Source organism: Dreissena polymorpha, chromosome 13 (assembly GCF_020536995.1).
Source record: "Dreissena polymorpha isolate Duluth1 chromosome 13, UMN_Dpol_1.0, whole genome shotgun sequence".
Lineage (NCBI taxonomy): Eukaryota > Metazoa > Mollusca > Bivalvia > Myida > Dreissenidae > Dreissena > Dreissena polymorpha.
In genome coordinates, this window is record NC_068367.1 from 30,808,739 (window position 1) to 30,831,135 (window position 22,397).

At 33.9% G+C, this 22,397-nt stretch overlaps 1 protein-coding gene across 2 annotated transcripts; it reads left to right on the plus strand.

The window, feature by feature from the left end:
- Positions 1 to 8,864: 8,864 nt before the first annotated feature.
- LOC127855085 (scavenger receptor class F member 2-like) lies at positions 8,865 to 21,620 on the plus strand. 2 transcript variants are annotated; one of them, XM_052390442.1, is made up of 3 exons: positions 8,865 to 8,931; positions 20,179 to 20,304; positions 21,203 to 21,620. In XM_052390442.1, exons 1-3 carry the CDS (start codon positions 8,883 to 8,885, stop codon positions 21,376 to 21,378), a joined length of 351 nt encoding a protein of 116 aa, XP_052246402.1. In that variant the 5' UTR covers positions 8,865 to 8,882; the 3' UTR covers positions 21,379 to 21,620. The 2 variants fall into 2 exon arrangements, with proteins under 2 accessions (XP_052246402.1, XP_052246401.1); XM_052390441.1 differs by lacking the exon at positions 8,865 to 8,931 and adding an exon at positions 19,107 to 19,216.
- The last annotated feature ends 777 nt before the right edge of the window (positions 21,621 to 22,397 follow it).

The window sequence follows — 22,397 nt, forward strand, 5'->3', positions numbered from 1 at the left end:
TTTTCTGTGTCTACAAAATTCTGTGTATTTAATTGAAACATCATTATAGCTTTGCGTTCAAGATAGTGTTGAATTTATTTTGGAATGCAATCAGCGCTTTGATTTTATATTACGAAATGTACTACGCAGTACATTGTGTGACGTCATTTCGGTGACGAAACACAACAGTTTTATTTACACTCTCTGGAATTTAAGGACATGTCGCGGACGTTGTGTTTTTTATATGTAAACTATTTGTTTAAAGCATCGAACGAATGCAAAACGTATTTTGGATTGTGTGTTCATCATGCATAAATGTAAACATAGATAGAAATACAATACAATTGTGTGGTTTGAACTAAGTTTCGATAAAGACATTGATTAATAAAGGTGGAAGTGCATATCGTTTCAAGGTGTTTGTTATAAACTTTGGAATAAAGAAGTCATCTTATTGTTACAAACATTGTATTAACGATGTCATTTAGATAAGCGTGACGTTTATACTTAATTAAGTATTTTTATAACTCTTGTTAAAGCTGAAATTGAGTCATCAAATTTCGCTACAAAACGGTGTCAGTTGCAATAGATATTTAAATGTGCTACGTTAAATTATTATTATGTTTGATTATTTTGTTTATTTGTTACGCACTTTATGCTGCTAATGATGTGTTGCTCACGGCAAGCCTCGCCGTGTAAACCTTTCTTCAACTCGTCGGACAAATTAAAGTACACGTGATACTTGCATTGTATTTTATTTTTTTCTGTGAATTTGATGATGGTCACCAAAGATATCGCAGGGAATTTAATATACATGAAACTATTTCAATTAGTGTTATTTTGAGAAGTCCGTCTCCGCTCTGCCGTTTGTTATTGTTTATATCATGCTATTTTGCTTATCTATATAAACATTTCTCAAAACCGGCTTTCCGTACTTTTATTTTGCATGCAACTGATTGCGCAATTATGACGTATGTTGTGTGACGTAATTTATTTGTCAAAACAAACAATTTTAAGTTAAATTCTTTGGATGTTTTTAACAGTTATTTATTTGTTTAAAGAATCGAACGAATGCAAACACGTATTTCGGATTGTGTGTTTATCATACATAATTGTAATTGTTATAAATATTGGATTATCGTCGTCATTAAGGTAAGCGTGTTGTTTATACTAAATTGATTTGCTGCTCACGTTTATTTATTGATTCAATAATAAAACCCTAAATGAATAATGTATTTGTCTCATGATTATCATGTATATTAAAGATATTATCGGATAAATAGAATACCATGTTAATACCAGTGTGTACTTACATTTATCCGACACGTCTCGGAAAGCCTCGCCGTGTAAACCTTTCTTCAACTCGTCGCTCACAATAACACATAGATTTATGTCATTTATATATATATATATATATATATATATATATATATATATATATATATATATATATATATATATATATATATATATATATATATATATATATCTAAACAACCACACTCGATCTCCACAAAAGACATGCATGTGTACTTCGTATTGATATTCAAACACAATTATTACGTCGTTGTTTATTGATTTAACGCCTAACTGTATATTGCATTAATAACGCGTAACGTCAGTTACTTTGTTTCTTAACAAGATGGAAGCTAGCCTAAGCGCTTTTATGACGTGACGTCGCAATGTTTATCTTAGCGCGTGTGGTTTCCCATAAAAAATATTTAAACGCAAAATACTCGAAAACTTGATTTTTCCAAGGTATAACGCCTACGCCAACAGGTAGATCGCATTCTGGTCCATTTACATGTCAAATTTCAGCAAAAGTTACCGACCAGTTTTCAAGCGCCCCAAATCGCGGCTATATGCACCAACTTAACGAAACTTAGCCCCCTTTATCATTCGTTCGATTGAACGTCATCAATGATGACGTCCAATACATCACTCATTCCATACTAGAGTTGCGACACCTTAAGGGTTTCGCGGGATGGAATGAGTGGGAACTAAAAAAATGTGGGTTCGAAAATTTTGGGTAAGAAAATGTGGGAACACAAATTTTGGGTACTAAACAAATGTGGGTAAGAAAATTTTGGTTACGAAAAAAAAAATGTTGGTACGAAAATTGTGGGTACAATGGGTCAATGTTAAGGTTTTAGCATGGCGGACGCCGGACGGCGAAAAGACACGACACGATGAGCTGGCTATGGCAATACCTCAGGTATTCTCCGAAAACAGCCGAGGGCATATGCATAAGTCAGTGAGTAATACTCAACAAGACGTTTGTCAAGCAAATTTGTCCACTACCGGCTCCACCATTGTCATAATTTTATGTTTTTATTTATTGCCATAGAAACCAGCAATTTTGACGTAGGAACAAAATGAAATCACGTGCATAATGTCCTTATTGCCATCTATCCATGTTTCAAGTTTCATGAAAAAATATTAACAACTTTTAAAGTTATCGCAGGATTCAGAAAAGTGTGACAGACTGACTGACTGACTACCGGTAACTGACGGACACACAGAGCGCAAACCATAAGTCCCCTCCGGTGAAACCGGTAGTGGACTAATAAAAGCTAGGCACGGCGTATAAAATCAGAACCACTGGGTCGAATCTGCTGAAACTTGGCCACATTATAGATTATAGTCCAAACAAGCTACAGAATGAGCGTTTTTGGACCTGACAGCGTAAAACATTAATTAATAATGGACAGCACAAAATGGGTCATTTTGTACAAAACATTGTAAACTTTAAGTGGCATTTAATGACCTTTAGACATCAGAAAGTTGCAAATTTTTAATATTCTGCACACTTCGACTTGTTGTTTTTACAAATTTAGAAGCATTTATGCTTGGGATGTATATAAACCCTGTTATTCAGTGTCAATTTTGGCAAAAAATCACAATACAATCCCAAAAATGGCTAAGCAGCAATGCCCCTTTAACATTATTCCTTATATTTAATTGTATTGTTTAAAAAGATAACTGTGTATATTTAATCATAATGGCTCTGTATATCACACATGATAGGGCACTGCTGGGGCTTGAACCCAGAACTCATCTCACATTGTAAGATGCGTTTTTCAATTAAACTACAATGTCTGTATCTTGTGAAGTGGAGCCAACATACACCCACATACCGGTAAGTGAAAAAATCATTCTGTCCATATATTTGTACTGGGCGTTAGTGAAAGTCTTTTTCCAGGTTTTCCCTGATTTCCAGGTTGGCTGGAAACCATGTTTAACTATGATAAAATGTTCTTTAGATGCCATGTGTATTAATATATAGGTCTATTTTTCTGAGATATTAATGAAAATGCCTTTGGGTATGTGGCGAATATTTAAAAAATCTGCAACTTGATATATGGTGCTAACACGGTAAAATTGTATGAGCCCAAATTATAATAGATGAATGCGTATTATGCTTCTCTGCTTATACTATGACGACATGTTCATACAATGTCATTTTTATTAATATACATGTATATGCCAAATTAAATGAAAAAGACTTGAAAATGTGTGTCGCAAGATACCAAGTACGAAAAAAATCAGCATTTTTATGTAGGGTCATCACACGGTAAAATTATTTGTGCCCAAAATAATAATAGATGAATGCATATTAGGCTTCAATGTTGCTTATACTATGACTACTGGTTCATATGATGCCATTTTTATAAATATCTATGCCAAATTTAATGAAATAGACATGAAAATGTGTGTCGCCAGGTACCAAGTAAGAAAAAAATCAGCATTTTTATCTAGGGTCTTCACACGGTTAAATTATTTGTGCACAAATAATAATAGATGAATGCATATTAGGCTTCAATGTTGCTTATACTATGACTACTGGTTCATACGATGCCATTTTTATAAATATCTATGCCAAATTTAATGAAATAGACTTGAAAATGTGTGTCGCCAGGTTCCAAATAAGAAAAAAATCAGCATTTTTATATAGGGTCTTCACACAGTAAAATTATTTGTGCCCAAGTAATAATAGATGAATGCATATTAGGCTTCAATGTTGCTTATACTATGACTACTGGTTCATACGATGCCAATTTTATAAATATCTATGCCAAATTTAATGCAATAGAATTGAAAATGTGATTCGCCAGGTACCAAGTAAGAAAAAAATCCGCATTTTTATGTAGGGTCTTCACACAGTAAAATTATTTGTGCCCAAATAAGAATAGATGAATGCATATTAGGCTTCAATGTTGCTTATACTATGACTAATGGTTCATACGATACCATTTTTATAAATATCTATGCCAAATTTAATGAAATAGACTTGAAAATGTGATTCGCCAGGTACCAAGTAAGAAAAAAATCCGCATTTTTATGTAGGGTCTTCACACGGTAAAATTATTTGTTCCCAAATAATAATAGATGAATACATATTAGGCTTCAATGTTGCTTATACTATGACGATATGTTCATACAATGCCATTTTTAAAAATATCTATGCCAAATTTAATGAAATAGAATTAAAAATGTGTGTCGCCAGGTACCAAGTAAGAAAAAAATCAGCATTTTTATGTAGGGTCTTCACATGGTAAAATTATTTGTGCCAAAAATAATAACAGATGAATGCATATTAGGCTTCAATGTTGCTTATACTATGACTACTGGTTCATACAATGCCATTTTTAAAAATATCTATGCCAAATTTAATGAAATAGACTTGAAAATGTGTGTCGCCAGGTACCAAGTAAGAAAAAATCAGCATTTTTATGTAGGGTCTTCACACGGTAAAATTATTTGTGCCCAAATAATAAAAGATGAATGCATATTAGGCTTCAATGTTGCTTATACTATGACTACTGGTTCATACGATGCCAGTTTTATAAATATCTATGCCAAATTTAATGAAATAGACTTGAAAATGTGTGTCGCCAGGTACCAAATAAGAAAAAAATCAGCATTTTTATGTAGGATCTTCACACGGTAAAATTGTTTGTGCCCAAATAATAATACATGTAGATGAATGCATATTAGGCTTCAATGTTGCTTATACTATGACTACTGGTTCATACGATGCCATTTTTTAAAATATCTATGCCAAATTTAATGAAAAAGACTTGAAAATGTGTGTCGCCAGGTACCAGGTGAGAAAAAAATCAGCATTTTTATGTAGGGTCTTCACACAGTAAAATTATTTGTGCCCAATTAATAATAGATGAATGCATATTAGGCTTCAATGTTGCTTATACTATGACTACTGGTTCATACGATGCCAATTTTATAAATATCTATGCCAAATTTAATGAAATAGACTTGAAAATGTGTGTCGCCAGGTACCAAGTAAGAAAAAAATCAGCATTTTTATGTAGGGTCTTCACACAGTAAAATTATTTGTGCCCAAATAATAATAGTTAAATGCATATAAGGCTTCAATGCAGGGTTGGCATATTGACCGGTCAATTGAGTATTGACCGGGCCGGCGGTCAATACCTGGTTAAAACCGGTCAATACTGGTCATTACTGGTCGATTGAAAATTGTAGCATTTAAACATTACAAAGGAGCCATTTTATATAAAATCAATAATTATTCTGTAATTGATAAACTTTTTTCTGAGTTATTTATTTTTAAAAAATCTTTAAAGCTGTAAAAAGTTACTTCTTAATTATTTATGGAAACAGCCTCAAATACATAAGGACTAAGGCAATATCTTTATCTCAGTGTATCACATCTGTTACTAATTAGCCGGATTTTACATAAATTCCAGGTTGATAAACACAACAAGGTAAAGGTACTTTGTAGTCGGTGAGATATAATAATAATACAGTTAGTAAGGCTCGTACCCTGGGTACGGTAAATATACTAAAACGTACGCGGGAATTTTAACACTAAATCGGTTGTTGTCGGCTATTTTGTAAAAATTAATTATGTTTACATTTATGTAAATTTTCTGTTGAATGGCATTTATATTATCAAAACTCATTGTTAAAATCAATAATGTGATTTAATTTTAAATCTTAAATTGTTTAAAGTCGCGTCATTGTATGACGTCGTCAAGTATAATATTTTCCGCGACATCGCACGTTCACTTTTTACCGTCATAGATTTTTTTAAAGAAACATTATTTGGTTACCAAGGTCCGTTAAATGGGGAACACCATATTCGGTATTTATATTATGTTTTAACAATTAATTAATGCTGTGTAATAAATATTGTTTAAGATATTTCGATATTTATTGAAAATGTTTCAAATTGTTATTTATGAAACCTCTTATTCTAATGAGTGTATGCTATTATATTATACTTTGAAAAGCATATCTGTTGTACTATAATCTTATTATTCATTTATTACTGTTAATTTCATTTATTGTAGAGAATCGTCAATGTTACATCTAGTCGCCAATGCTTGTTGTCAGTGTTAGTCGTAAATGCTTGTGATCATTGTCGTCGATGTTAGTCGTCAATCCTTATCGTCATTATACATGAAGGAAATAAAAGCAGAAACAGAGACGTATTCTTGATTACTTGCTTATTCCTACGGCGTCCTCTCAACACTCATACTAAAAAGCATGTTGATGCAGATTTTTTAAAAGAGAAGTTTGTTTAAGGTAAACAATATTGTTTTACGTTAATCGGTAGCATGTTTAACGACATCGGATTTTTGGCGGATATACAACTCGGATATAATCTAATATTTGCGGGTATGTTTAAGTTTATTTACCGTACCCAGGGTACATGTAAGTAAAATTAAGAGTACTTACCGGTACATGTACCGGTAAGTAGTACCCGAGCCGAGAATGATCAATCGAGCCTTAGTAAGTGAGTGATGGTGTATGGGATAACATGCACTGAGGGTGTATATTTTTCACGAACAAGTCAATTGAAGGTGTTAGAGATGCATTGATCCATAAGATTTTAAAGGGTAATTAACCACGGGCTTATTTAAATTAAAATGATGACATTACATTGTACCGGCTGTTTATTGTTGTATACTGTAAGCTTGCAATATTTTAAATAATGTAAACAACTTACCTTGTATTAAGTTGGCACATTGTTGTCAGGTGTAGAAACTTTTTATACTTATTTCTGTTAAGTTGCACTGGCTGAACCAAAAGAATTATGTAGTCGTTTCTAAATAATCACGAAACAACCTACTAATGCATATATGCTTGCCAGTTACTGAGTTTGTGCATTTCCATTCATTATCGGCCTTGGCAAACAGCGTAGAATCAGAGACGCCGTGTGATGTCTGCTATTTCGTTACACTGAAGATTTTCATATCCGCGGGTGTTTTTATGTCAAATGTTATGGTTTTTCAATAGATCGTATACTTATCTACAAAACAGCGAATGAGCATTCACTTTACATCATTTCTGATGATCTTATTTTGTACATAATTTCTGAGTGTTACTTCCTACGTTGCTATGTCGTCAGCCATTTTGACGGTTGGTTTGTTTACTTTCGGTTTCCACTACAAACGAAATTGATTTGCTGCTCGCGTTTATTTTTTGATTAAATAATAAATTATTAAACCCTAATAATGTAATTGTCTCAATATCATTTATATTCAAGATATTATCGGATAAATAGAATACCATTCTAATACCAGTGTGTACTTACATTTATCTCGGAAAGCCTAGCCGTGTAAACCTTTCTTTAACTCGTCGCACTCAATACGTTGAATAACACATAGATTTATGTCATGTTCATTAAAAAACCACAATGTGCACAAAAGACATGCATGTGTACTACCGATTGATATTCAAACACAATTATTACGCCTTTGTTTATCGATTAAACGCCTAACTGAATTAATAACGCGTAACGCCAGTTTCTTTGTTTCGTAGCAAGATGGAAGCTAGCCTAAGCGCTTTTCATGACGTAACGCGCGCGTGCCCTTTCCCATAAAAATATTTAGACGCAAAATACTCGAAAACTTGATTTTTCCCAGGTATAACGCCTACGCCAACAGGTAGATCGCATTCTGGACCATATACATGTCAAATTTTAGCAAACGTGTTCGGCCAGTTTTCAAGAAACTCAAATCGCGGCTATATGCACCAACTTAACGAAACTTAGCCCCCTTTATCATTCGTTCGAATGAACGTCATCAATGATGACGTCCAATACATCACTCATTCCATATTAATACATTTATAAAGTCGAATGACATCTTTGAATGTTCGGTTTTTAACAATTTAAAACTTATTTTAAAACATAACACTTGGCAGGGATAGCAAAATTTAGAATTGTGGCCACAGCTAACATTTTTAATTACATATTATTCTACGAAGATTTTGTGTTATGTAGTTCGCAGCACTAAAATGATATCATGTTTGATGTTGAATTATTATTAAGATAAACTCGTTAATTGGTTTACTGTACACGGTGACGGAAATTCACGCCCATTGGTTACGTAAATCAACCAACAGTTATAAGCGCGAAATAGCCTTAAACAGTTGCCCAAGGTTTAGCAACAATAGTTTCAGTGTGTCGATTCATTTCCTCATTTAGATAAATAACACAATTCGGTAAGGCGTACCAGGCGCTGGGCAAAAAAATAAAGATGATTAAAAAGGATACGGATGTTTAAGCGGAGAATATTTGTAATATGTTAATGGGAAGAACATTTGATGATTTATTCAGCTTTGATGATAAGCAAATCCATTATTGCGTATAATCGAACGATGTTTTATATGGCCTATACAGCCGCTCGGACATGGATCAATCTTGCATTTCGGCTTATTGCCACCAGGTACGGTAATGTTAATCGCCTGAATTCGCGCTGATCAAAACAACATTATTGCAACTAATGAGAACATAAAACACGACTCATTTAACATATTAACGTCCGGTTTCCGTAAGACATTTCAAGTATAAAAAGACATGAATGTATTTCGAGAAATCATTCTAATGTTATCAAGCTCGTGCAAGTGAATATACCATGGCGCCTTTAATATGGAGCGTATTTCTTATTGTAGCGGCAACTGTTTGTAAGTAACGATGGAAAAATTTGTTTGTGGAAAATGTGACAATGCTTATAATTAATAATAAAAAAAATTGAGCCGCGGTCTGGGAAAAAGCGGCTTTTATAGTGTCGCCCCAGATTAACCAGTGCAGTCCGCACAGGCTAATAAGGGACGCCACATTCCGCTTTTATTCTATTTTTCATTAAAAGGAAGTCTTTTCTTATCGGAAATCCAATTAACTCGGAAAGTTTCGTTCCTGATAAACCTGTGTGGACTACACAGGATGTTTTGGGACGACACTTTACGCACATGTGATGCGCCTCGTTTTTCCAGACCGAGGCTCAGTTGAATTGTTTACTCCTGTCCATGTAATGCATTATTTTGTGAGTTAAATGTGTTTATATGCTCTAAACGTGTCAACAAAGAACTTGCCATTTGGATTGTAAGTATGTAATAACTGCGATTGGACCAGAGCGAACTTATGTGATATTTGAGGTAGATTTAATTCTTTGTAATCTTTTCATTCATATAAGTTATATTAACCAGATTTTTAACTTCCAACAATAATGCAATATAGCAACGAAATCATACTGATAAACATATACACGTATATAATATATCTTATCCAATTTCTAATGTGAAATGAATACAGACCATCGTATTGTTACATAATCGCTTTCTGATCGAAATCCAACTCGGACATATATATTGTGTGTTATTCTATGTTACGTCATATCAAATGTTCAATTGTTAAATAAAACCGCACAAAGTTTAATAGAGGAGCGAACACTGCCGCACAAAGTTTAATAGAGGAGAGAACACTGCCGTAAAAAGTTTAATAGAGGAGAGAACATTGCCGCACAAAGTTTAATAGAGGAGAGAACACTGCTTCTATCGTTTTTACCTCCCTGACAGTATTAATGGGAGCACATAATTTGATAAATAAAATAGTATATGAGTGTTCGATAAAGGTAATACTTATCATTTTCGACATGAAACAAGAGCGAATGTATTCTTGAAATCTATTTGTTTCTAACAGCCTCTAATAGAATATCTATCACTAATCTCTATTTCTCAATGCTGATTTAGACACCGGAAGTTGTCAGTGTCCAGTTGGTGCCCCTTTGAAGACCATGACCAATAGGCTACTACAGCCACGACCTTGGGATCAATATTAATGGTTACTGTTGTCGTTAGTACATTACGTTATGATATAGGCATCTCTATGGGAACACTGGTCTAAATGCATGTGCGTAAAGCATCTTATCAGATTAGCCTGTGCAGTCCGCTTTGATGGTACTTTTCGTTAAAAACAAGTCTCTTCTAAGCATAAATCGAGTTTAAGCGGAAAGTTCCCCCCTTCCTCTCATTAGTCTTTGCTGACTGCAAATGCTTATCTGGGACGACACTTTCGCAAATGCTTTGAAACCCGTTTTCCAAGAGCGATGCTTATATGCATTTAGTTTGTTGGGCCATTCCATTGTCAGAAACACGGTATGGAGGAAAAGTAGGATCCCACTGTTAGCGTGTGTGAAAATTAAGATATTAATCTCCACACACTACATGCTCCTGTGATGTTGTGATCGCAACATTTGAATATATAAAGTGAAATCTTGTTTTATATTGAAATCTCATTTTTTCTATTCTCAATCAGCCATCTTTTAATAATAATTGAAGAAGATCCTTTCACTGCAGCCGTAGTTTGCGCCAAGGTTAGAATGTTTCATCGATATTGTTTTGGTTTTAAATTTCATTAAGTATTATAGTGATTTGTTTATTTTCAAGCAAGCAATAGCCTATACTAGTCTTTACTTAAAAATATTACACATCGTTACTTTGAATAGTAACCCAATTACATTTGGGGCGGATGTTCATTCGTTTCAGGCGTTACATTAAGATGGCCATCATATTGTACGTAACCCGGTTCAGACACATTTTTGGCCAGTTACAGGTGACAAGCAAATAGTGTCCGTTCAAAACTATTCTTAAGTTGTTCCTCTAGAAAAATATGTGAATACAATGAGAGCAACCAAATCGACATGCCAATCCATAGCACACAATCAGGTTCCATCGATGATCAGAATATTAAACGGCGAAACAGGACATTATAGAAATGGAATACATGTGCATGCAACCTCTTTGAAAACCATTCATTTCGTCCCTGATAAGCCTGTACGGACGACACAGGCATTTAATTACAACTGGGTTACAATAAATGGTCTATGTGTAACAAAATAAAATAAGAAATTAGATCATAAAATAATTAATATATTTAATGTAAGCTATACAGTCAGAAATAAAAAGAAGAATTCGTTAATAAATGACTTGAGCCTGGTGAAATTGTAATAACTAACTCGCCTAGTCGTGGTAAAAGCATACTAAACGTTAAAAATCAACTAAAGGTGACTCGAATTGGCGCCCCTGCCTTTTGTTTCTGAATTTCATCAAGCGCACAACATGGCCAGGTAAAACTCCCATTGTTCAGACTCTGGATGGCAAGCAGGCAAATGTCCGACCCACTTAAACAACTTTCCATTTTACCTACTCCTAGAAAAAAGACAATACAAGACATAAAAAATCATGTAATATTAAATACTAGTACATTACAGAAAAAAACAAGAGATAAACTAAACTTCAAACAATATATCAAAACAAAATTGACGAATCAAAATAAGAAACTTAGAAATAAACGAATTAAAAAGAAAGAGTTGCCTAAAATTAATCTTAAGTATCCAGTCAGATACTGAACCCCTCTGCAAACTTCTTAAGTTTTTCACTTAATAAATCACCAAATACAAACCATGCAACCAAGCCATTTGATATTAAAAAACATTAACCATCATCATGAAACCACTATTGTTGGAAGCCAAGTTTTACCCAAAAATGTTCCCATTGCAATCCGTCTTGAAGAGGTAATCACAGACATGCAGAAAATCAAGTTGCGGAAGAACTCTCGTTGGCTTTGCAGGTGTCTCTCAAATGATGACTCTGTAGTTGAAGATCTGCATCAATGTGCTCCGTCCAGCTCTGGATCCAGCCTGCTCTTCGGCCAGCAGTTCCTGTGACTTAATTATCAATTGGTTGAGGATGATGCGGAGTATACTATGATGGGATGGTTGATGAGGCTTTAGGTTACCCGTTTTAGGAAGCAAGATTTGCAGAGACTGGGTACACTCCTTGGGCCACTTCTCCTCACATATTTTCTTGCATATTACCGTGATAGTTGAAGTCGTTGCATCTCTTCCATTTTAATCAGTTCAGAACGGACGGTGTCTGATCCCGGAGATTTTCCCACCTTCAGACTGCGCACTGCCTTCTTTAATTCTGCCTTTATAATGGAAGGACTTTTTCGTCCGCGTCTGGTCTGAGATCATTCTGAATGAGACAGGGTTCCGGTAAAAAGAGGTTATTGTATTATTGTAGTATTCATTTCAGCTGCTAAATATTGCGTCATTCTTGGTGAGGAGATTCCCGTCAAAGTCTTCTGTAACACTGGCCTTAGGCTTACTGATCTGTGTGAGTGTCTTCAGAGTTGTGTAGGCATTCTTACTTCTGTCTTTGATAATCTCTTTGAAAATGTTCATACATTGCTCCTACAATTTGTTCATATTATCAACAACCTTGCGATTGTCACAAAGATACGCCTGTCGGCAGAAACTGTTCACGAAAAGATCGGACAAAGTCTTATTTGAATTCTCTTGACCTTTGACATATGTTTTACATCAAAATGTGCACACCAAGAAGTATTATGTAATTGAAGTACAGCAAAGTTATTTAAAAAATCAAAAATTCCTTTGATTATGATTATGCGATTGAGCAGTAACGCAGATAGGTTTTCGTAACCATTTTGTTTAAATATGGTGTGACTTTACCCATTTTGCCAATTTTCTTTAAATGTTAACCCCCATATATAACAAGTATTTATTCTTCGCATTTTGATCATTTGACGCGGGAAAGATATTCTTCCCGAATTTGTTATAAAGCGGAGGTAAACATTTTAACATTTTAGACTTTTTTAATCGGGTTGTTTCCCCTCCTTCGCAATGTACCCAATAATCATGTTTATTTCTTGTGGACATGATATGGCATATAAACGCACGATTTGTTTCTTTTCAAAACTATTACTTTGATGATACAATACGTCGGGTATTATCAAACGTAATGCTGCGTGCTTTGTATAATGTGTTAACAAACAAACAGTATGTTTTTCCATGAAACTAGGATGTACTATAGACAGTCAATAATTCATTTGTGATTGGGAAGTCTTTATTGCAGGACTAGTGGTTAATAATGAAGAATGCCATTAAGGAAAAAGAATTCCTTTGATATTTTGATACAAGCCTTAACATTGGACATTCTGTGCTTCTTATCATGTTTTACCACATGATGACCTCTAGCCAATTACCACAACACGTCCAACCGAATCATATAGTTCATTCTAAATAAACATATTTTCTGCGTAAATTCAAAACGAACGTGAAGGATCTGTTTCTTATATAAAAACAGATTACATTTTGACACCTGTGAAGAAATGAAATTACGCTTTCATCAGGAAATGTTTGTAGCCAAGATTATTTTTGCAATTTTATCCTAGCAACGATTGTCTAATCATACCAACTATTGAAATGTAATTTCCCCAGTAACTCTATCGAGTAACAATATTTTAAAAAGTTCCAAAATAAATAACAGTGTCCGAACCTTTAACATAATCAGGATCATAAGAGTCACAAATGAAATTAAATGGTCGTGTATTTATTAAACTTCACATCATTATTTAACAGCACGTATTTTTTATTCTAGTTGCCCGTGATAGTTACCAAACCACCTGATCGATAGTAAGAAATGTTTTACCAGACAGACCAAAGACCCCAGTTAACATGTTATTATTCAAGAACAAAATATAAAGAAGTGAAACTCCAGCTGCTGGAGCAGTATTGCATTCTCATTATAAACATTTAGTAGGTCATTTATTTAAGGCAACTGCCAAAACAGTACAAAACTGCACAATACGAGAAAACATACACACATAGAAGAATAAAGCTGGGGTCACCGCCTTGGAACGGTCAATGCAAAAATGAAAAAGGAACAGTTCTTGTACACGTACTAGATATAACCATCAATTAATAAAAACAAGTTTAAAAAAAGTCAAACCCACCGAAACTTTTAAACCTCATGTTTTATTTTGCATTCTTTAGTAATAATCGTATTAATAGACATAGACATGTTTATAAGGTAATATAAGCAACTGGCCCAAAATACAGCATATAAATATGTAAAACAGAGTATTATATAATCATACATTTAAGAACATTAAAGAATGTTTGTATACACTTAAATTGTGTAAAACATTAAATATACTAATGCTAGAATAGAAAAAGTTTCTCAAATGATAACTCTATACGAATGATTAAAAAGTAAGAAAGAGCATTTCAACAATCTATTTCAAACATGTATGTTTAAGATTTATTTTCTTCTTACAAGCGAGTTATTCAAGAAATTAGCGATATATATAATTGTATGTTCATCTTTTAAGCATAAGATTGTATAAAACATTTGATGAGATCGGTTTCTTAACTAGTCAGATTTGAAGAATGTTTGCCTAAATGTTTCGTATTCATTAAATTAAAAAAAGAAATGATATTTATCTCCAACTGCGCTTATATTATGTTTTTTATACATAATGGACAAAATCTTAAATATCTATCTATTGATAAGTGGCGACCTTTCTCAATCATGAGATCATGCGCGGAGCAACGAAAACTTGACAAAGATTTCCTTAAAACAAAAAACAAATTAATATTTATATATGGTTCATATTATAAATCGGTTAAAAAAAATATATAATGCAATGCTTGAGGAGAATTATCAATTTTTGATTTCCATACTTGAAGATAACAATTTCTTATTCGTGTTTTGAACGGATGTTTAAAAGTTTCTTCATGTCCAACACCTTGGGCAAACTAAACATAACGAAATCCATAACTAAATATTAATTCTCTGATATAACTAGCCATGTCCTTCTACCTGTATCATCTAACTCTTTTAACATTTTATAACACTATTTAGGATATCTATGCTTTTCCATACGGGTGATTTTCAACCAGAACTTGATGCAATTGGGGATATATGTTATACATAAAGGAAGTCTGCCACATTCTCCTAAAGCTAAGATATCAGGTGTATGTTGAGGTAAATTACAATATTGTTTACAAAAGTTTATTTGTACTTTTTCAATTTTATCTGCATATGAATAGCCCCATATCCGTAACAAAGTATTGGTTTAATCATGGCGTCAAAAAGTTTAAAAATATCTACAGAACTTAAATGACCAAATTTACGTTGATCTCGAAATTTACTAGTGGCAATTGATTTTATACTTTGCAATGCTAACATTTCGTAAGTTTTTGACCAAAGAAGTTTTGGCGAAAAATAAACACCAAGATATTTATAAGATGAAACAATATCAATAGTTTCTCCACAATATGTCCATTTTTCAGTTTGTTTAACAACACCACCATTTCTAAATACGATGATTTTTGTTTTATCAAGAATAATAATCATATCAAAAGATTTACATAATTGTTCAATGGAATTAATTTGCCTTTGCAGACGCATGATGGTATCAGAGAAACTGGACACATCGTCAGCAAAAATTAAAGCAATTAACTCATTTATAAAAAACATTATACCATGATCACATGTTGAGTGCAGATATGTAGCTAAGTATTTTCTTGGTGTTTACGGTTTCCTTTTAAAGTTTTCAAAAAAAAAAAAAGAATTTTTCCGGTTATTAACTAGGTCATGTCGCTTTTTCTCAGATAATATGGCTTTTTTTGTTTAAACATATAGATTTGAAAATACTTTAAGCCTTATATGTCATTCGATCTAGTATATCATTTGTAATTCTAAAATATCGTAAAGCTCGTGACTTATCAATTTTAGCAATATTACATTCATGATCCCACCATTCAGGTTGTGAAGAAGTAAAATATTTAGAATTTGACTTCATTTTTCCCCAGCAGTTTGAAATACATTTATAAAATCAGTGATATACGAACTTAAAGTAAGATCGTTCCGATTCCCTAGTTTTTCTTTAAAACACCGGAAATTAATACCAAAAAAAATATAATAAAAATCTTCTTTCAAATCATCTTTCCAAATAAACTTCTGACATAAACGCACATTTGAATGACAAATATTCCTTGTTGAATAATTTGTTTGGGTTAATTCAAAACATAATTGGCAAATAAGTGGAAAATGATCAGAGTTATCTTTATCACTGATTTTAAAGTCAGAAATATATCTAAATAAACTTGATGACGCAATCATATAATCAACGACACTTGCACCATTATTAGCAAAACATGTAAAATTACCATCTTTATCACCAAAAAGACGACAATTTAAAAAATGGATATAACATGTACAACATAATTATATAAGTTGTAAACCAAAATTATTATAATGTTCATTTTTATAATTTCTTCGAATTGCAAAATTATCAGATGGGTAATCAATATCATTCCCAAAAATAAATGACAGATCATCTTCTGGAATAAAATCGTTAAAGTCTTTGATCCTAGAATTGAGATCGCCAGCCAAAAATAATTCGGTATTAGGAAAATCAGCAATTTCATTACTTTGATAGGAGTCAGAAAGAGTTTGGTATGTCAATTCATGTTTTGTACACATGCATAATCACATGGTGTATAATTAATATTTATCCTCGGAATATCTGGTATCATATCCTGCAATGCGTAGAAGGGCTAAACAGAATAGGGAAATGCAAATAATCTAGTAAAGTGACTTTTGTAATTTTTTAGGTACAAGGCTTTAAAGCAGGAGTCTCCCGGGGTCTGACCATCAAGGTAAAATAGAAAAAAATATATGGAGATCCATCATCGATGATATGTTATTTACATAAAACAAATGATGTTGGCTAGTTCATGTATTGAAAGATTCCATTAAATCAAGTTTAAAGGTGCACCATAATAATTACGGCGTAACTATGTAAAGCAGATAACCGTACAGATTCGACTTCCAATTTGTAAAACTGACACAAAATTAATTAAGGATTGATTCTTATTTTTCAGGCGTTTATGCAGTATAAACGCTCAGGGCGAGTTTTGAAAATTCCATGAAGCTCGCTAGCGCTTCTCGGTAAATTTTCAATACTCGCCCTGAGCGTTCATACTGCATAAAAGCCCGAAAAATAAGAATCACTCCTTATATTTATATTTGTCCTTTGATTTGAAACAATTAAAAAATATCCGAGCATAAAAAACAACTCAGAATTGTATGCTTTTAGGGAGGCAACACATGTTGTAATCTTAGTTTCGGGAACAGCTAGGACTAGGACCAGCCCCTTAAGGTTTTGTTATTCATTATTTCTGCGCGAAGAAAATATTTACATTCATATGATACCGCCTTCGAAGGTGAGCTTCTAAAATCGGTCCAATGGTTTCAAGACGCTGATGCGTTGTTATACAGTGATCAGTACCGTGACCGCACTATTTTTGTAAATATAGTAACAATTAAGGATTGATTCTTATTTTTCGGGCGTTTATGCAGTATGAACGCTTAGGACGAGTTTTGAAAATTCCATGAATTGTTCAATTCAAAGTAATGATGCACGCTCCTTTTGAGATTTTAGTACAATTAATACAGTGAGGTAGAATTCGAATATTTCAGCAGACAATGCGAATGATTTAGGTTCTTTTTATGAAGTTTCCTTATCCTGCCACTATTTTTTTTATAAATTATACGTGTAGAGACTGATGGACTTTTTAAAATCAAAGTGATGTCTTTGTGTTCGCTAATTTGTTTTGTTACCGCACAATATACTGTTAAATTATGATCATTTCGTGGATATTGTGAATATGATGCCAATTTTGACCTAATATTAAATTAAACTATGATATTTTCGTTTCGTGGTACACAAGCAACTCTTTGCAATATTTTTTTCAATTAAATTATTATAGGCATGATTATAAATACATTTTAAACGTCGAATAACATCTTTGAATGTTTGGTATTTAAAACTTTAAAATGCATTATAAAACTTATAATAATTGTGGCAGGGATCGCACAATTTAGCATTGTGGCCACAGCTCATATTTTTTATTACATATAATTCTACGAAGATTTTGGTATATGTATTATGTAATAAGCAACAATAAAATGATTTTATGTTTTATGTTGAATTATCATTAAGATAAACTCGTTAATTCGTATACTGTACAGAAATTCACGCCCATTGGTTACGTAAATCAACCAATAGTTATACTCGCGAAATAGCCTTAAACAGTTGCCCAAGATTTAGCAATAATAGTTTCAGTGTGTCGATTCATTTCCTCATTTAGATAAAACACAAGATCCGGGAAGGCGTACTAGGCGCTGGGCAAATAAAACAAGATTATTAAAATGATACGGATGTTACAGCGGAGAATATGTGTGATATGTAAATTGGGAGAACATTTAAAGAGGCCTTTTCACGTTTTGGTAAATTGACAAAATTAAAACAAATTGTTTCAGATTCGCAAAATTTCGTTTTAGTTATGATATTTGTGAGGAAACAGTATTACTGAACATTTACCATGCTCTAAAATAGCAATTATATGCATCTTTTGACGATTTTAAAACCTGAACAATTATAAAGCGTTGCACGCAAAACGATTGCATAATTTGAAGAGTTCTGTTGTTGTCGTTAACTTTTGTGAAACTACGAGAATGGCTTATATTAAGTATAAAATAACCATTCGTTGTATGAGGACGGATGACCGAAAGGTCTAAATGGGTAGACATTTACTCCAGGACTCCAGGGGTCAGTGGTTCGAGCCCTGTTGAGGGTTACTTATCTTTCTTTTTTTTAAATTGTATTCTTGATTTTGTACTGGAGCTTATTAGATCCAATGTTTACATCTATCAATATAAAGCATTTAAAGACCAATTTCAATACATGCAAAAATCTGTGAAAAGACCCCTTTAATGATTTATTCAGCTTTGATGATATGCAAATCCACAACCGCTAGTACATATATCAATCTTGCATATCGGCTTATCGCCACCAGGTACGGCGATGTTCGTCGCTATAATTAGCGCTGATAAAAAACAACAACATTGCAACTACTTAGAACATAAAACACGACCCAATTAACGTAATAACATCCGGTTTGCATAAAACATTTCAGCTATAAAAAGTCACGAATGCTTTACAAGAAATCATTCTAATTTTATCGAGCTAATGCAAGTGAATATACCATGGTGCTTAAAATGTGGAGCGCACTTCTGATTGTAGCGGCAACTATTTGTAAGTAGCGATGGAAGAATTTGTTTGTGGACCAATACACAATACACGTTCTAGTGACAATACTTACATTTCATTTTATATTAAAAATAAATTGAACCGCGCTCTGGGAAAATGCGGCTTTACACTTGGCGCCAAGTGTCGCCTCAGATTAGCCAGTGCAGTTCGCACAGGCTACTAAGGAACGCCACATTCCGCTTTTATTCTATTTTTCATTATAAGGAAGTATCTTTGTATCGGATAACCAGTTTATGCGGAAAGTTTCGTCCCTGATAAGCCTGTACGGACGACACAGGATATTCTGGGACGACACTTTACGCACGTGTGTTAAGTCTCGTTTTCCCAGAGCGAGGCTCAATTGAATAGTTCACTCTGTTCCATGTGATGCTTAACTGCGTGATTCAAATGACGTATGCAAATTATCTCAACATTTAAAGAAAAGTACATGTTATTTGGATTGTAAGAATGTAATGACTGCGATTGGACCAAAACGAACTTATGTGATTTTTGATTTACATGTATTGCTTTGTAATCTTTTCATTCATAAACATTATATTAAGCAGATTTGTATTGTCCAACCATAATGCAATATAACAAAGAAATTATACTGAATAACATACACACGTCTATTATCTATTTTATCCAATTTCTAATGTCAAATTATTACAGACCATCGTATTATTTTAAGGTTATTTAATCGCTTTCTGATCGCAATTCACGTTGGGCGTTTATAGTGTGTGTTTTTGATGTAAAGTCATACGAAATGTTCAAATATTATATTAAAAAACCCACACAGTTAAAAAGGAGAGACAACGCTATTTCTATCGTTTTTCACCAATCTGAAAAATGTAATACACATCATTTTCGACACGAAACAAGAACGATTGTGTTCCTCAAACCGTGCAGTTACATTTGTTTTGACTGCCCCTATCGTCACTATTCTCTATTTCTCTATGTTGATTTAGACACCGGAAGTTGCCAGTGTCCAGTTGGTGCCCCTTTGAAGATTTGCGACGTAGGCAAAGAAAGACCATGTCCGATAGGCTACTACGGCGACGGCTCGGGAATCAATAATATTTGTTACTGCTGTCGTGAGTTCAATACATTATTATATAGGCATCGCTATGGGAAACTGGTCTAAATGCATGTGCCTAGAGTATCGTACCAGATTAGCCTGTGCAGTCCGGACAGGCTAATCCGCAACGACACTTTCCGCTTTGATGTACTTTTCGTTAAAAAGAATTCTCTTCCTAGCATAAATCGAGTTTAAGCGGCAAGTGCCCCCTGCCTCTGATTAGCCTTTGTTGACTGCACAGGCTAATCTGGGACGACACTTTCGCAAATGCATTGAGACGAGTTTTTCAAGAGCGAGGCTATTATGCCTTTGGTCTGCAGGGCCATTCCATTGTCAGAAACACGGTTTCCACATGACATTGGGGGACAGTAGGGTTCCACTGTTAGCGTGTGTGAAAATTAAGTTTTTTTATCTTCACACACTACATGCTCCTGTTGATGTTGTGATCGCAACATTTGAACATATAAAATGAAATGTTATTTTTCATTTTGTCTCGTTTTTTCCAATCTCATTCTGCTATTTCGAACATTGACCTGGAGTCATATTCCTACAATATGTGTAATCAATATTGACCCACAACGACCGACAAGTTTTATATTACTACACAGCCATCTTTTATCGTATACCTGTGTTGACGAATGAAAGTGTGATTATCTATATATATGATATGAGTGACGTTCTGGGATTATTGCACGTTCGTAAAGTGTCGTCCCATATTAGCATGTGCAGTCCGCACAGGCTTATCACGGACGACACTTTCCGCCTGAACTACATTTTCGTTAAGTAGAAAAAAAGCCTGTAAACAACAAAAATCTTGAAAGTGGAAAGTGTCGTCCCTTCGTACTTCATGCATTAAACCCAGATTTCACATAACGAAGGTCATTTAATGAAATCAACTAATTTGTTTTTTACAGGCCAAGCTTGTTGGGGCGGAGCTCCTATTACCGATAACTACGGACGGGTCATCGAGTGTGGTCCGGGACAGAGGGGAATCTGTCCCCGTCCCGACACCACCACCTGTACCCGGACCGGATACTTTGGCGCACGGTCATTCTGCTGTCCCATTATGCACACAGCACTAAGTGGTTAGTCCGACATCGTTAAATTTATATATTAACTCGAACCTGGATACAAACATAAAGTAAAACAGTGCAAATTATCGATACTTGTGTGTAATTTTATATTGTTTTGGAAAATGAACTACCTATTTTGTTTATCACTGATATTTCACTTTCAACAAGATAATCATAAAATATTGGTATACGTCAATGTATGTCCATGTTATATATACATGTTCTTTTGTTCTAATAAGTTAAATGATAGCATACGCATGTTTTCTTGTTGTTTTTTTTTAAATAAAAATTCCAATATATGATAAACTGAAAATAAAAATATACATTCATCGGACTTTTCATAATTAACAAAATTACTTCTTTAAGATTTAAAAAACTAAAGTTTTTCAGAGTTGAAATTGATACGATATTTCAGAATGTGTGTAGATCGAATGAAAATACGAAATGTATTAATTGACTGGAAATACAAGGTCCTAGATCAATCTGTGGATCATTTACCATGTCAAACTGTCAATCGATTTTATTTGGCAATCACAAACTGCTGCGAATATGCCATAGTAAACAGCATGCCTTTGGCAACACATGATCCGCACTCTGTGAAAACCGGGCTTAATACATGTGCGTAAAGTGTCAAACCCACAAAGGCTAATCAGGGACGACCCTTTCCATTTATATGGAATGCTCTTTTTTCTAACGTCTTTTCTTAACAAAAATCCAGTCAATCCGAAAAGTATCGTTCCGGATTATCCTGTGCGAACTGCATGGGGTAATATGGGATGGCAATATAAGCACATGCATTTATTGCATCAAAACCTTACGCTTATTTAAACGCTCTTGAGACCCTGGCCTTGGGAGAACCAGTTCTTAGTGTGTGTGGGGGGAATCTTAAAAAAACGCTTCTAAAATGAGGATCGAAGCAGTGAGCTCCCGGTCCCTAGGCGGACACCATATACATTACATTATTGTTATGGGCCGGTGGCCTTGAATCAGATACTGAATAAACATAAACATTTACGCCACGGCGGTCTTAATAGGC